The sequence below is a fragment of the Colletotrichum gloeosporioides genome (assembly GCF_011800055.1).
Source record: "Colletotrichum gloeosporioides strain Lc1 chromosome Unknown consensus_50, whole genome shotgun sequence".
Taxonomy (NCBI): Eukaryota; Fungi; Ascomycota; class Sordariomycetes; order Glomerellales; family Glomerellaceae; genus Colletotrichum; species Colletotrichum gloeosporioides.
This window is the reverse complement of record NW_025544695.1, coordinates 1205526-1218941: the sequence shown is the minus strand read 5'-3', so window position 1 is coordinate 1218941 and position 13416 is coordinate 1205526. Positions and strand designations below refer to the sequence as shown.

Here is a 13416-nt window from a genome sequence, read left to right as displayed (position 1 = left end):
TGTGTTTGTTAGTATGAATTTGTTGTCGAACGTGCGATTGCGAGGTCGAGGGGAGCGGGCATGGCTCGCTTCTATGAGCCTGGGACGAAGAGTGCGTCGGTGAATATGGCCATATCGCGGATCATGGGCGGTGTTTGTAGACGGTTCTCATAATCGAGGAAGCCGAAATGACCAGGCCTTTCTTTCCCTTGCTTTCGAGCTCTGTTGTCCGGCGCACTTGGTCTCAGACGATCCGCGGCTTCGTAGGAGACAGGTTGTCGCACACACAAGGTGGGTTCTGGTTCCTTCGGGAGTACCTGTCGTTCGTTCGGGTAGTCGCAGGGTGTTTCCGACTGGCAGCCGTGTTGCTGGTGTGGCTTCGGTTGGAAAAAGGAACGGGAGTCGCGGCGCAGTGTCCGGGGGATGCAAGGGCGCGCAAGGTTGAGTAGGGTTGGTTGTTGCTGCTGAAGAATAAGAAATGGTGGGATGGATAAGGGTACTGCAGTAGGGACGGACAAGAGAGGCAGGCAACGTCGGATTGGTGAGGTAAAGAAAGAATGAGGGACTGGTGAGATTCGTATGGGATGGGTAGGTAGGATAGGGTCGGTAAGGTAGGTTATGAAAGAAGGAGTGAATGAAGTCGGGCAAGACGGATGTTTCGCGCCGGGTGAAGGAGAGCAAGCCAATGCACCCGCGACACGGCCTGGGACGGGGGGTTAAAGGGAAGAGGGAAATGTGAAGCAGGTGAAAGGGGAACAGAAAGAGGGTTTCGTGTTCCAGACAGAAAGAGGAGATTTATTAATTGGTATGGATTAATAGAAATGGAATATTGGGTGCTGGCGCATGTGAGGTGCGTTAGCTGGATGGGGACCAGGGACGTGGACGGACGCTGCATCCAAGAAGATGGATGCCCGGTCCAAGATGTGAAGGAGGATGGGGACGTGGACGGGGGTTGGAATGGGCTGCGAAAGTGCAAGTCAGGTACCCGAGGCAGGGAATGAATGGCCTTACCTACCTTGCCTTACCTAGGCGCAGCACCTTACGGATACGCACCCAGCAAGTGTCCCAGATCAGTGTGTGATGTGGTGTGGGTGACGCCTGGATTTGATCGGTTCGTGTGGAGATGCCCTCGGAATTAGCAGGCCTCCCAGCCCCCCGTCATGCAAGCGCTTGCGCCAGTCCGTCCCCGTTTTGCAGGCGTGGAAGAAGACCACTGGCCGCAGCTGTTCTGCAGTGATCCTCACTTGCCAGCGAAACCAACAAGGCTAAGAATACCACCACGACGGCGACTATCGAATCCGGGCCAAGGCAATTACGTGAGGCGAGAAAAGAGGCGAGGCGAGGTGCAGCGCATGCAATTCTGCAGCAGCAAAAGAGTCGGTCTGCCCTCAGTGCCCCGATGCCCTGATGCCCTGATGCCGGCTGCAGCGCATTCTGCATTCTGCATGGCCACTTATTACTTGGTTAATGCAGACGGTGACCGCATTTCGACGTCCTCTCCGTCCTCATCGCCCGCCCGCCCGCTGGGAATGTGATTATGTGATGGGTTGTCCCTGTCTGAGCTTGATGCAGTCCGTCTGCCAGCCTCCCACAGCCTAGACCAGCAAGAGGCCAATGTCTGGGATCCCTAGACAGCTGTCTTGGTATCACGGCCTTCTTAATTCAGTCAATGCCGCGCGCACATTGAAGTCGATGCATTGAGGTCGATGCTCATCCGCAGTCGCCCTTTTCCTTGACGCGCTTCCCCTGACCGCGTTCTCTCCACTGCACCAGGAAGAAGAGATGAGATGGCATGCACGACATTCGACGCTCGGATGTTGACACTGATCCTGTGGTCTTTTGACCTGCCAGACATGCGTGTTTGACACCGTGACATGGGCCAACGCTACCGCCCACCTTCACAGGCAAACAAGACGTCAAACCAAACATGGAGCTCTGATAGCTGTCAGGTAGCTTTGCAGCTAGTGCCGGTAGCTCAGCTCGTGGCGGCATGAGCTGGTTGGCTGGCGCAGAGAGACGACAACGCCAAAACTCAAGGCACCTCAGTTAGAGTCAGAGTCAGAGGGTGACGCCAACCAAAGACAAGAAGAAAAAAAAAAGAGGATCAGCCACTACGAACAAACCTAGCCCAACGCGCGCCAGCACCAGCCAATCCTCGCCCGCTTCCATCGCTTCCGGCGATCCTCATCCCCCCACTGCGGCGACCTTAGCTGCCCTGCTATTGCTCGCCCAGCAAAGGAGCTCAGAGCTCCCATGTCATTGGCCGTGCCGTGCAGCTCAACCCCGGAAGCCCTTCAAAACAATTGCAGCCCATCCCAGCAGCCTTGGAGCTTGCCCTGCTCGTCCTGTCTGAGCTCTGTGTGACGACCGACGACGAACGCATCGCTGCGTGCTTGACCTGCTTGCTGCTGAGTCGGACAATCACACACCATCCGACAAAGAACGGCGTCCGCGTTTGGCTCCCCGTCTCGTTCGTTGGTTCTGCTCATTTCCCTATGAAATATGTCCCCCCGCTGTTATTAAACATTCCTCGTCGCCTGCCGTTGGCTGGCCCGGAAACGCGCTCGGGACCATCTCGCCTGAGAGCTCCCTTGTCCCACTACCACAGATTCGGTTACCTCAACCCTGCTGCTTTTTAGATTGGAACACGAGGGGCCGCCCAGGGCCCTCTCGGCAAGCTCCAGTCTCGGCTTCTAAAAACGACTGCTGTCTTGTCATGGGTTTGACACCCATCCCATCATCCATCGTGGGGACGAGAGCTTGTCTCTTCCTTCCATACTGCGTATCGTCACTACAGTTACAGGCCATGTCCCGGAGGTGCCACCGTCTCACCATCAAGATCCGAAAGCTCCTCTTGCGCCACTTGTCTCGTGGGGGGATTCTCGAAATATCTCATTTTGTGAGAACAAACTAGTTCAACTTATGTTGGATATCGCGTGCTGAATCTAGATCTATCCACGATGCTTATGCACGATATGAAACCTACCTTGCACAAACAAATCTACAGCTTGGACGGCAGGAACTTCCACTTTCCCTTGCCCGGGTACACGAACCCAAGCTCTCCCAGTGTGGTTGCTGTTCCTCCTCGCTTTTCAAACTCTTGCTTTGCATAGTAGTAGATGCTCCGCTCCCAGAATTGTTCGTCTTCCCAATGTGGCGGCTCTTTGCCCAGGTTTATCGACTCTATCGCCCAATCGTGCAGCGAATTCAGAAAACGACCGTCGTCTCCATCATCGACGAGAACGTGAATGTTCTTGTCCCCGCGTTTCTTAAACAGCGCAAGTTCCCAGGCCACTTGATCTTCGACCGGCGGCATGCTCAGGTTATTTGACCAAACTGCCCCCAGCACAGCGGCTTGTGTTTCCGTGAGTGGCCACGGAACCGTCTTGACCAGCAGGCCGGCAAATGCCAGGGTCGGGTGGTCGATGAGGAAGAGGTGTTGGTAGAGACCTCTGACACCTTTGCCGGTTGACAAAAGATGCGGCTTCAGAATCTCAGGCAGGAATGGAAAGCTGAAGAAAAACCCAGTGCAGTAGATGACGGTGGAAATGTCTTCCTCCACTGTCCCGTCTTCGAAACGGACCGCCTTCTTCTCCGGTAGATATTCTGCTATCGCAGGCACTTCGACCACCCCGATATGGTCCACCTTGTCTGGTGGGGTCGGATGGTGTACTGACAAAAAGACCTTGTCGGCAAGCGGGCTGATTTGGCGGGCGATGTCGAGACCCGAGGGTCCGTTGCCGACTACGATGACCCTCTGGCCCGCAAACTGCTCCGGCACCCGGTAATTCTTGGAGTGCAGGATGGCTCGGGGATGAGCCTCGTGATAGGCTTTGATGCCCTTCACGTCCGGGATGTAGGGTACATCGTAGTGTCCGTTGGCTATGACCACGGCGTCGTACGTGTCGCTGAAAGTCCGGCCGGTGACGGTGCATGCCGCTTCCAGGTCCCACTTATCCCGGCCGTTCTCCTCCCGGAGGTCGAGTGCCTTGACCTGGTGAGAGAACCTGATGAGATGGCGGACGTCTTCGGCGTACTTTACGAGGTACTGGTAGATGGCCTGCCTGGACGGGAAGATCCATGCATCGTCCGGGAACGGCGTGTCCATGTATAGCATCGTCGTCTTGACGGTGTTGGCGTGGAGCGTCCCGTACATGGGCGTGGGGAACACGGGCGGCTCATCGGGATTGGGCCGGATCGGGGGGTCCTGGGGACAAAACGGATCCGTCTGGGGGACGTGGAGAGACGTCGTCGGATGCTCGCTGTAGTTCCAGACGCCGCCAACCTCGGCCTGCTGCTCAAAGACGACAATAGACTCAAAGCTTCCTTGCGCCTCGAGGTACCGGGCGGCAGCCAGGCCGGTGGGCCCGGCGCCGATGATGGCGATCTTCTTGACGTCGAACGGAACGGCGCTCATGTTTTGACGGTTTGCAAGGGGGCACAGACCTTGCCTGTCTTACAATAAAGCGATCACAATGGTCAGCGGCGTGTTTAAAAGCAACGCGACGACATATCATGCCCCACGAGGTCGGAGTGCGTTATATCGGCGGAGAATCACACAATCGGCTGGAATCGGACAGAGTGGTGGACCCCGGCGGATACGGAGATGCCCCTCGCTTGATATCGCATCCGGGTCGCGAAATACGCCTGTGCTCGTTGCAATTGGATGCTTTGACGTGTAGACACATTGCATGTATTCGTTCTTGCAAAACATGCCTATTCTGGCCCGGAAGAACGCTTCAGAAGTCAGATGTCAGCCATTGACAAGGTCCATCCAAGAGAGTCACATGACTCGCAGGGGGCACGGAAGCCAGCCCGGCGCCGCCGCTTGCGCTCCTCTTATCGATAAGAAACTCCCTGTTTGCCCGGCAAGTTCGCGACACCGCCTTCCCCTTCCGCCACGTGCCTGCTTGTGGGTCCTGACGCAGCGCTGGTGCAGCTCCTCCAACCGGGAGCTTCCCTTGTTGCTTTCTTCCACGGAGGTTCACGAAGCGATGCTGCACCACGAGGCCGACCTCAGTAACCAACTTCACCCACCTTCTTTCTGGCCTCGATAAACTGCAGATTCTTTTCGCAACCATTTCTTGTTGATGATTCCGTCTTCATTACTTCTTGTCTTGTTTTGACTCGCGCGTCACCCCGCGTCGCATATCCAGGTTTGACGAGCCTCATGACGCGATGTCTGAGGATCAGCTACCCTCGCAGCTCCAAGCTGCCGAGGGCACTCCCATCGCGCAATTGAGCCCCGAAATTCAGGATACCAAATCGCGCGTCGTCCGTGGCGTTGTGACAATCACCTGGCCGTACAGTATTATCAACCAAACAGTCGCTTTCCTCCTCGCCGAACCCGACTTCCGATTGCGCCGCGCCAAGGGACAGGTGCGCGTCGAATTCAGTGGATCAAGCGCAAAGTCCGTACAAGATGCTGGACTGGGTAGCGGTGATGAGGTGACGCTCAGCTTGGATGGTGTTGAGTTGGTTGTGGATGATTCCAAAACGCGCGTACCCGGTACAAGCCTAGGATGGCAATTGAAGTTCAAAGAGCGGCTTCTGCTCCAGGTACGCAGTGACGGTATTGCGCAGGCCTTCGCGTTACTCTAACGACTACCAGGCGAAAATCAGCGACTCGGAAGAAGTAAAACTCATCGACATCGATCATCCTGTCGCCCCCGAGCCAGCCGCCGAGCCCGAACCCGAACCCGATTCTGAACAGTTGCCCGCGTCGGTCCTCGATTCGTTCAAAGAACCCTCCAAGAGCCCAGAACCTCTTATTTCAACGCCTGTGCGGAGTGTTTCTGCGAAGCGATCGGCCGACCAGAGCCTAGGCATGGACGAGTATGCTTCGCCCGCATTCCTGAAGCGCGCGAGGATGTCGTACGGATCCCTGTTTGCAGACAGCCAGGACATATTCGAAGAAGATATCTCAGCGAAGGCTCGGGCAAAGAAACGGACCAAGACGGGTAGATACAGCGGAGTCTGGAGATATGCAAGTCAATCCCCAAGCCCTGAGCCGGAAGCCCGCGAAGACGACGGGGACGAGGAGGATGACACACCAATGGCGGACGAACAACCAGCAGCAGTCACGCCAGCAGCCACGCCCTCCCGACCGAAGATGGTTGACGGAGCTTGTCAAACCATGGAGCTGGACGCGAGTCCTCCCAGAGACGTCCAAGTCGCCGCAGAGGCTCGGCATGACCCTTCACAATTCTGGCAGACACCTTCTAAGTCCACTATGATTGACTCAGGCGTACAGTCAGATCTGAATCTGGGTATGCCATCGGATCTGCATGACAGCTTTGTGCAGACTGCACCAATACCGATGTTTACTTCCGCGCACGAGCACTACCCGCAGGCTTTTGATCAGCCACCTCTTGGTCCAGTGTTTAGCCACGAAATCCATCCATCAGGCATGGAGCCGCAGTACCATGCCGAAGAGTCATTTCACGAGCACTCGGACTCGTATCCGGAAGCAGGACTTGAGCACGGCGTTGAATCTCATGGGCAATATCCCACGTCGTTCCTCGAGGCGCACCATTTCGATCCACACCTCGCTGCCACAACTCAGCCTGCTTCAGAGACGATGCCAGCTTATGAGGAGCATCATACGTCACAGGGACATGTGGCTGAGCCTGAGCATCACACCGACTTTATTGACGGGATTACCGAACCGCAACAGGTGCCTTGGGGTATGACATCGGTGCAGCGCTCTAGGTCGCCGGCAAGGCCAGTAGACGGAGCTACACCAGGCTTCAAATCGGTCAATGCCGAGGCGAAGCCCGAAATTTCTACAGAAGAACAAGTTGGAACACAAGCCATCCCCAGCGATAGCTGGCGTGAGGACCACGAGCGCCAGACCGCCGAGCATCATGAAGATCCGGAAGGCAAGCAGGCCGCCCTTAGAGTCGAAGAAGATCAGGTTTCGGAGGATCACCACGGACCTGAGGAAGAGGTGGGCTCCAAGACAAATGCTGAGAGGCACTGGGAGGCAGTCGAACAGAAGGCGGAGGAAAAAGCAGCCGCTGCATTGGAGGACCCTCAAGAAAGCAGTGAGGGCAGCGACAGTGGCAGTAGTGACAGCGATGCCGAAGCTGAAAACGAAGAGGATGACGCCGGCGGGGACTACGACATTACCAACTACCGCAATCTCAGCAACAATCAAGATGATGACGATGGGTCAGATCTTGAGTCTGATTATGGCCGAGAAGACGAGGAAGAGATGTACGACAGCGATGTTCAGGCCAACGAAGACGATGAGGTGGATGAAGACGCTGAAGACGCCGAAAACGTCGGAGAGTACGACGAGTACGAAGAGGAAGATTATGACGAAGAGCAGGATGAGGAGAATCAACCTCCCGCCTCAAGGGCGGCCCCCCAAGTGATCAGCTTGTTGTCAGACTCAGAAGATGATGACGATGAGCCTCCACCTGCGGCTCCAGCAGCACACCCACAACAAGTGCCACAATATGATGGATCATCTGACCAGGAGGACGCGCCTGAGGACGAAGAGGAGAGCGACAAAGAGAATCTTCGTCAGAATCACCAAATTTCATCACCCGTGATATCCGACGAAGAGAGTGAAGGGGAGGACGAATCAGACCAAGAGCCGCATGTCGGTACTCCAACACCCAGGCCTCGCGAATCCAGAGGCGCACCCGAAATTTTGTCAGAAGTCAACACGTCTTCACCTCAAGCTGCCGTTAGCGACTCTGCAGACATGACGACGGCCACCGTCGGCGAGGACTTCGAGACCATGAGCCCTATTAAAATACCGCATATAGCAGAACATGCTAAGGATAGCAGTCCTCGACCGGTCTCCCGAGACGATTCCGAGATGCTGGAGGCGGAGCTTGAGCACGAGTTAGAGGAGGAAATTGCGGCCGAAGAAGCGCGCCACGACCAAGAGATAACGAATGAGCCAGTGGTCAAGACAGATGCAGCCGGCGAGACCCGAAGCGAAGAAACAACGGATCCCGCAGCCGTGAGCGAACCTACGAACGTCGAAGTGATCGAAGTCCAGGTGGAAACCACTGTTCAGACGGAAGAGGTCAGGGATGCACCCGAAGAAACGGGTGCTGCTGAGGTAGATCTGGAACCTGCCGACAGGGGTGCTGCTGAAGCGATGGACATTAACATGGCGGACGCAGACGAAAAGCCTGTCGACGAGGTCGCTAGAGGAGGACCTGAAGAGTCCGAGATGGACGTCGCAGAGGCCGATGAGTCTCTGCTAGACGAGGAGATGGACCAAGAGCAGCTCATCCAAAGTCAGCTCGAGGACGAGACCATGGCAGAAATCCACTCGCAGACGATCATCACACTAGAGGCCGAAGCAACTGAGCTCAACGAGACCTCGCGAATTGACGATGAGATGGACGAAGACGCTTCACACAGAGGCTCGCCGGAGTTGCAGGTGAAGGAGAAACTACAGGTCGAGGTCTCCACCGAGGTTCTTGTCGCTGCGTCGCCAAAAGATCAAGAATCACGCCAGCAACAGTCCGAAGACGCGATGGACGTAGACGAGGCCCGAACCGGGCAAGCTGAGATGGCCTCCCCACCTCCAACTCAGGCTCAATCGCAACTTGAGGAGGTTGTATCTGCCGAGACGCAAGATCCTCGAGCCAGTGAAGACCACGATGAGGATAATGATGTCTCGCTGGTTCAACTGCCAACACCCAGAGAAACGCAAGTGACGGGGTCATTTGTCTCCCAATCAGTGGTCGATACTCACGATACGGAAGAAATTGTGGCCGACAGACCTTCCCCAGATTCCACCAGCAAGAGGCGGGTAGAAGAGGAGACTCTAACGGCGACTGTGGAAAATCCGGAGAACCCTGGCGACGCAGCTTCACCTATCAACGAAGACGCATCTCAAATCCGAGACTCCTCGGCGCAACCGTCGGAAGCGCATTCATCTCTTATCGCCGAGGATCTCGCGGAGGAGATCAACACCGCCCAGCCAAATCCGAGGCGCGGGCGCGGACACCGAAGAAACAAGTCAGACAACAAGGATCTTGATCCTAGCGTCAAGCTGGCCCGTGCATCAATCGCATCGCGACGTTCGACGCGCCTATCAGATCGCACCACCCCTGACAGCACCCGTGTTACCTCCCGAGCGAGGTCGAATAGCCTCGCACTCAGAAGTGACTCGCCAGAAGATGAAGACGACGAAGGCGTGCAGCTCGCCAGGGCCGCGATCAAGTCACCATCGCGAGCAGCAGCGAAAGAGAAAGAGGCACCCGCAACCCCGGCAGGTGACGCCACCACCACCACCACCGCCTCGTTGAAGTCGCAGCTTACAAAGTCGCTACAAGACGTGCCCGACTGCATATCACTAAAGGTGCTCCGCAACCACCCGGGTAGGGCGGTGGATGTGCTGGCGATTGCGACGACAGAGCCCCCCGAGGCTAAGCGGGCCAAGGGTGGACCACGAGGCATCATGCTGGCGTTCAACATCACGGATCACTCCGTCGCGCCCACGCAGACGGTGCCTGTGCACATCTTCCGCCCGCACAGGGCGGCGCTGCCCGTCGTGCACCCGGGCGACGCGGTCCTCCTCCGGCACTTTAGCATCACGTCGATGACGGGCCGGGGGTTCGGGCTCCGGGCCAACGACGGCTCAAGCTGGGCGGTGTTTGAGCGCGACAGTCAGGATGACCTACCGCAGATCCGCGGGCCGCCGGTGGAGCTCTCGAAGCAGGAGACGTCGCATGCGGCTCTGCTCAAGCAATGGTACGGCGGGTTGGATGCGAAGGCGTTGGCCAAGTTGGACAAGGCCAACGACGCGACTCCCGCGGCAGACACGGGCAAGGAGGACGGCAAGTGAGATGATTCAGAAGGGGCGTGTGTTTACTCAAATGCGAGGAGGCCCCGTACGCAGTGAAGTAACCTACCTATCTTGGTTGATATGGCATGAACGGAATGGAGAGATATCACGATAGTGTAAATGCAAAAGTTGTTAAGCGTCGATTGGCTGTCTGTCTATCATGGGCTATGCGGGCGGGTTTCATGCAAAGTTGTACAATACTACTACACAACGCAGTACACGGAAGACAGGCAACAAAAAAAAACTGGCGACCGTACAACGGTCGAGCTAGTGTGTCATCGGGAGCCAAGCAAAGACGATCGTGGAGAAATCCCCATGGAGAAAAGGGTTAGGCAGTGGCAAAGCGGGCGGGCAGCAATCACTGACGGCGGGGAGGGGGGAGGAATAATAAAAAAGAGGCCACCCACAGGGAAAAAACCCCTCCTCCTGCTCCCCGTCCATTTGGCGCGCGTTTGTACTATGCAGTATGTGCGTGTGGATATATGTGTGCGAGAGGATGTGTTCGCGTCCGCTACAGTCTTGGTCCGCCCGTCTAAAGGTTCACACGCCCCCCCTTTGCAGAACGAGGGGAGCCATTGGAGATGCAGGCATTTTGTTGATTGTAAGCAGCGAGCGGAGACAGTCCGGCATCAAGCAGCGAGCGGGAAAGTCCCGTTATCTGGATGCTGCTGTTTTTTGACTTGTCAAACAGTAGCTGCTGCTAGCTAGAGTAAGGTAGCCCGCCCCCCCTCCACCCCCGCTCTCGCTCGCTCTCCCCCTCCCCCTCCCCCTGACTGGCACAACGATTTGCCTTGGTTTGGCGATGGGGAGGAGCCCCGTGGAGTTCGTGCCGGGGTGGATTGCAGCGTGTCGTCGCACCGGTTTGTTGGTGGAGTCGAGCTGCACAGCTTTGGTTAGGTAACAAAAGAGGGAGGTGGGTTCTTTTCCGTTCTGGTCTAATCTACTCCGCAGCAGTTTGGTTTGGTCTGGGACGGACAGCGCCGGCGTGCCAGACACGGATCAAACTCGTGAGTACACTTTGTACTGCTGCCGCTGGACTCGACTCTGCGGGCTGAAGGAGCTGCAAGCAAGGGCGAATTCGGCATGAGAATCGGAGAAGGTCGGCGACCCCACCACGCGGCGGACGGCGCAGCGTGTGGGGTTCACTTGCCTTCTCTTTTCGGAGCCGACTCCACATCGGCTGGCCTCGTCGTCATTGGACGGAAGGCTGCTTCGTTTCCCAATGGCGTTCTCCACTTGTGTGGGGGTGGTCGGTCCCACGGGAAAGCGATGGAAAGCGGAGACCCCTGGAGCCTGTCTTTGCCCTCTTTTTATTTACAACCCAACGTCTTCGTGTGCGTGTGCGTGTGCCTGCGCGCCAGGGCAAGCTTCTACGGGCGCAGGTTTTCTTTAGCGAGCAATGGTGAGGAAGCCTGCGGAGCCCAGATCTTAGGCCCGGTTGGTCTCCTTCGCCATGATGACCGTTGGAGGCACACGAAACTTTACGAGCGGCTCGCGAACAGGCAAAGCAAAAGAAGTTGATCGAAGACAATGATCTGGCTTAGTGCCGTTCGAATTCTTCACGATGCCCAGTCTTGGAGTTTGTCGTCTCAAGGGCTGTGAAGTCAAGGATTCAGGACTGACCGGCAATATTACCTATTTTAAGAGCGGTGAGTGAGGCTTAAAAGCAGGGCCGTAACTTCAGGCGGTGCGCCGTGGGCGGGCGACCAGTCGGGATGGACTGCCCGGCTGGGACGGAGGCGCTGTCTGGAACTCTATGGGATGGGAGAGCGGCATTCGTCATACCAAGGGCAGGCGCAGGCACGGCATGTTGTATCGGAGCAAAGGGAGTGCGTTTCGTTGGGTGTGGGTTGGCCGGGGCTCGGCTTCTGGGTCCCAGACTTCCCAGCTGAACCTGCGTATATTGGGACCTGCGACAAAGTGATTAATAGGGCCCGGCAAGGACACGACAACGCACAAGGCCGCCTGGTCACCAAGTACTTGGAAGTTAGACTCCGTTGAAGTCTTGAGTCGTCAAGGGTGCAACACGATGCCGATCTTGTTCTGATTGTGACGGGTGGTTTGGGCCTCTTCTTTTTGGGTTTGATGTTGATGCGTTACATCTGTTGGTCCCTTTTTTGCCCTCAAGGTTTGGACGAAGTCAGGATATGGCTTATTGAGATGGGTGGGCCGGGATGGAGGGACGGGAATTGCACGGTTGTACGTACTTCTCCCACCCGTCTGTTGTGGCTGTTGTTGACCCATCGATTGACATTTCCGTCCGCAGGCACACCTGCAGGTGCCGTTGAGTCGGCGCCAGGGTACTCTTCGGCCGGGAGAAGGTTTCGACTGTACGCAGGGGTCAGCCGCTGACCAAACAAGACTCAAGACTCTGCGCCCTCCGATGGTCTGGGCTGCTTTGGGTTTGATATTCGACCAGTGTTTCCCTTTCATCCAAACTGCGTTCGCTCTCGTTGTGTGCGGTGTGCGGTGTGCCAAAAGTGTGCTTAGTGATGGGCCGCCTCGTCTTGTCGCATTGCCCTTGGGACTTGAAAACAGGATCGTGATCGTGTCCCGTGTGGATGTGTGGTGTCAAGGGCTGAAGGAATCAAGGTGAGAGAGGAGCAGGGGTGATCCTCTGCCTAGTCCCGACTATTGCCGAATCCAGCTGGGCGAATGGAGATATTTCAAGGTGTGGAACGCGGCTTGATTGGCTGTTAGCAGGTGCAGGGGCTTCGATTTGATTGCGGGAGCGATTGAATCGGGAATTGTGCATGTTGTCCTTCGGACTAAAGGCCACGAGTGGCAGGCTCATCGATTCGTCACCGGCCGGGGGAGACGACGACGAGACGAAACCCTGATGGATGGATTATGGGCGCCTGAGCGAGCGAGAGCGACGGCGACGGCGACAGCGACACGGGCGTGCATCTATTTTCTGTGCTGTATTGTGCTGTGCAGTGCTGCGTTGCGCGTTGTGCGTTGAAGCGCAGGAGGTAAGAAGCCGATTCAAGACCGCGAACCCACTGCTGCGATCGGCTTTGACGTGTGGTCGCATTGAAGTGGTGGTGACAATTTTACTTGTACCAAGTATTGTGTGACGGATCATGGATGAGTGATTCCTCTTGTTGTGGACTCCCACAACCATGAGACACCAGCCCTGACTGACTGACTGACCGACTGAATGATAATCCCATGTCCCCGACCTGACCCTGAATTGCAGGCTCAAAAGAGTCAAGGTGGAAAAACAAAAGACCTTAAACCGTCTTCGGACACGGTCCGTGGATGGACGGCGGACACGGTCCAGGATGGTCGCGACGTGCAAAGTAGCGGGTGACTAAGTGCAGTCGCAATTGACCCAATAGCACGGGTGCAGTTTGAGATGAGGTGTGAAAATTGCAGAGAGGCTCGTGATGCTTTAAAGTTGGGGGGCCACTGGGGGTGGAAAATGAGGGTTACGATAGGCTAAGGATTATGTAGCCAGTTGTGGTTGGATGCCCGCCCGCGCCTTGAGACCCGGACGGCGACGCCCACACCGGCCCCCCGGGGCTGACTTGACTCGAGAGCCCCTGACTCGCGAGGCTGGCACGCACTGGACCCGTGTGAGGTAGGGACCTGAGGTAAGGAACTCAAGGTTCTGC

At 56.5% G+C, this 13416-nt stretch overlaps 2 protein-coding genes across 2 annotated transcripts; one reads left to right on the top strand and one right to left on the bottom strand.

Annotated features, from left to right (window-relative positions):
- Positions 1-2980: 2980 nt before the first annotated feature.
- On the bottom strand, positions 2981-4396 carry GCG54_00000839 (Thiol-specific monooxygenase; the record flags this gene model as incomplete). The annotated part of the gene is made up of 1 exon (XM_045400971.1): positions 2981-4396. One exon carries the CDS (start codon positions 4394-4396, stop codon positions 2981-2983), a length of 1416 nt encoding a protein of 471 aa, XP_045263644.1.
- Positions 4397-5157: 761 nt separating this feature from the next.
- GCG54_00000838 (uncharacterized protein) lies at positions 5158-9799 on the top strand (the record flags this gene model as incomplete). The annotated part of the gene is made up of 2 exons (XM_045400970.1): positions 5158-5538; positions 5591-9799. The coding sequence occupies 2 exons, from the start codon at positions 5158-5160 to the stop codon at positions 9797-9799; spliced, it is 4590 nt and encodes a 1529-aa protein (XP_045263643.1).
- Between the last annotated feature and the right edge of the window lie 3617 nt (positions 9800-13416).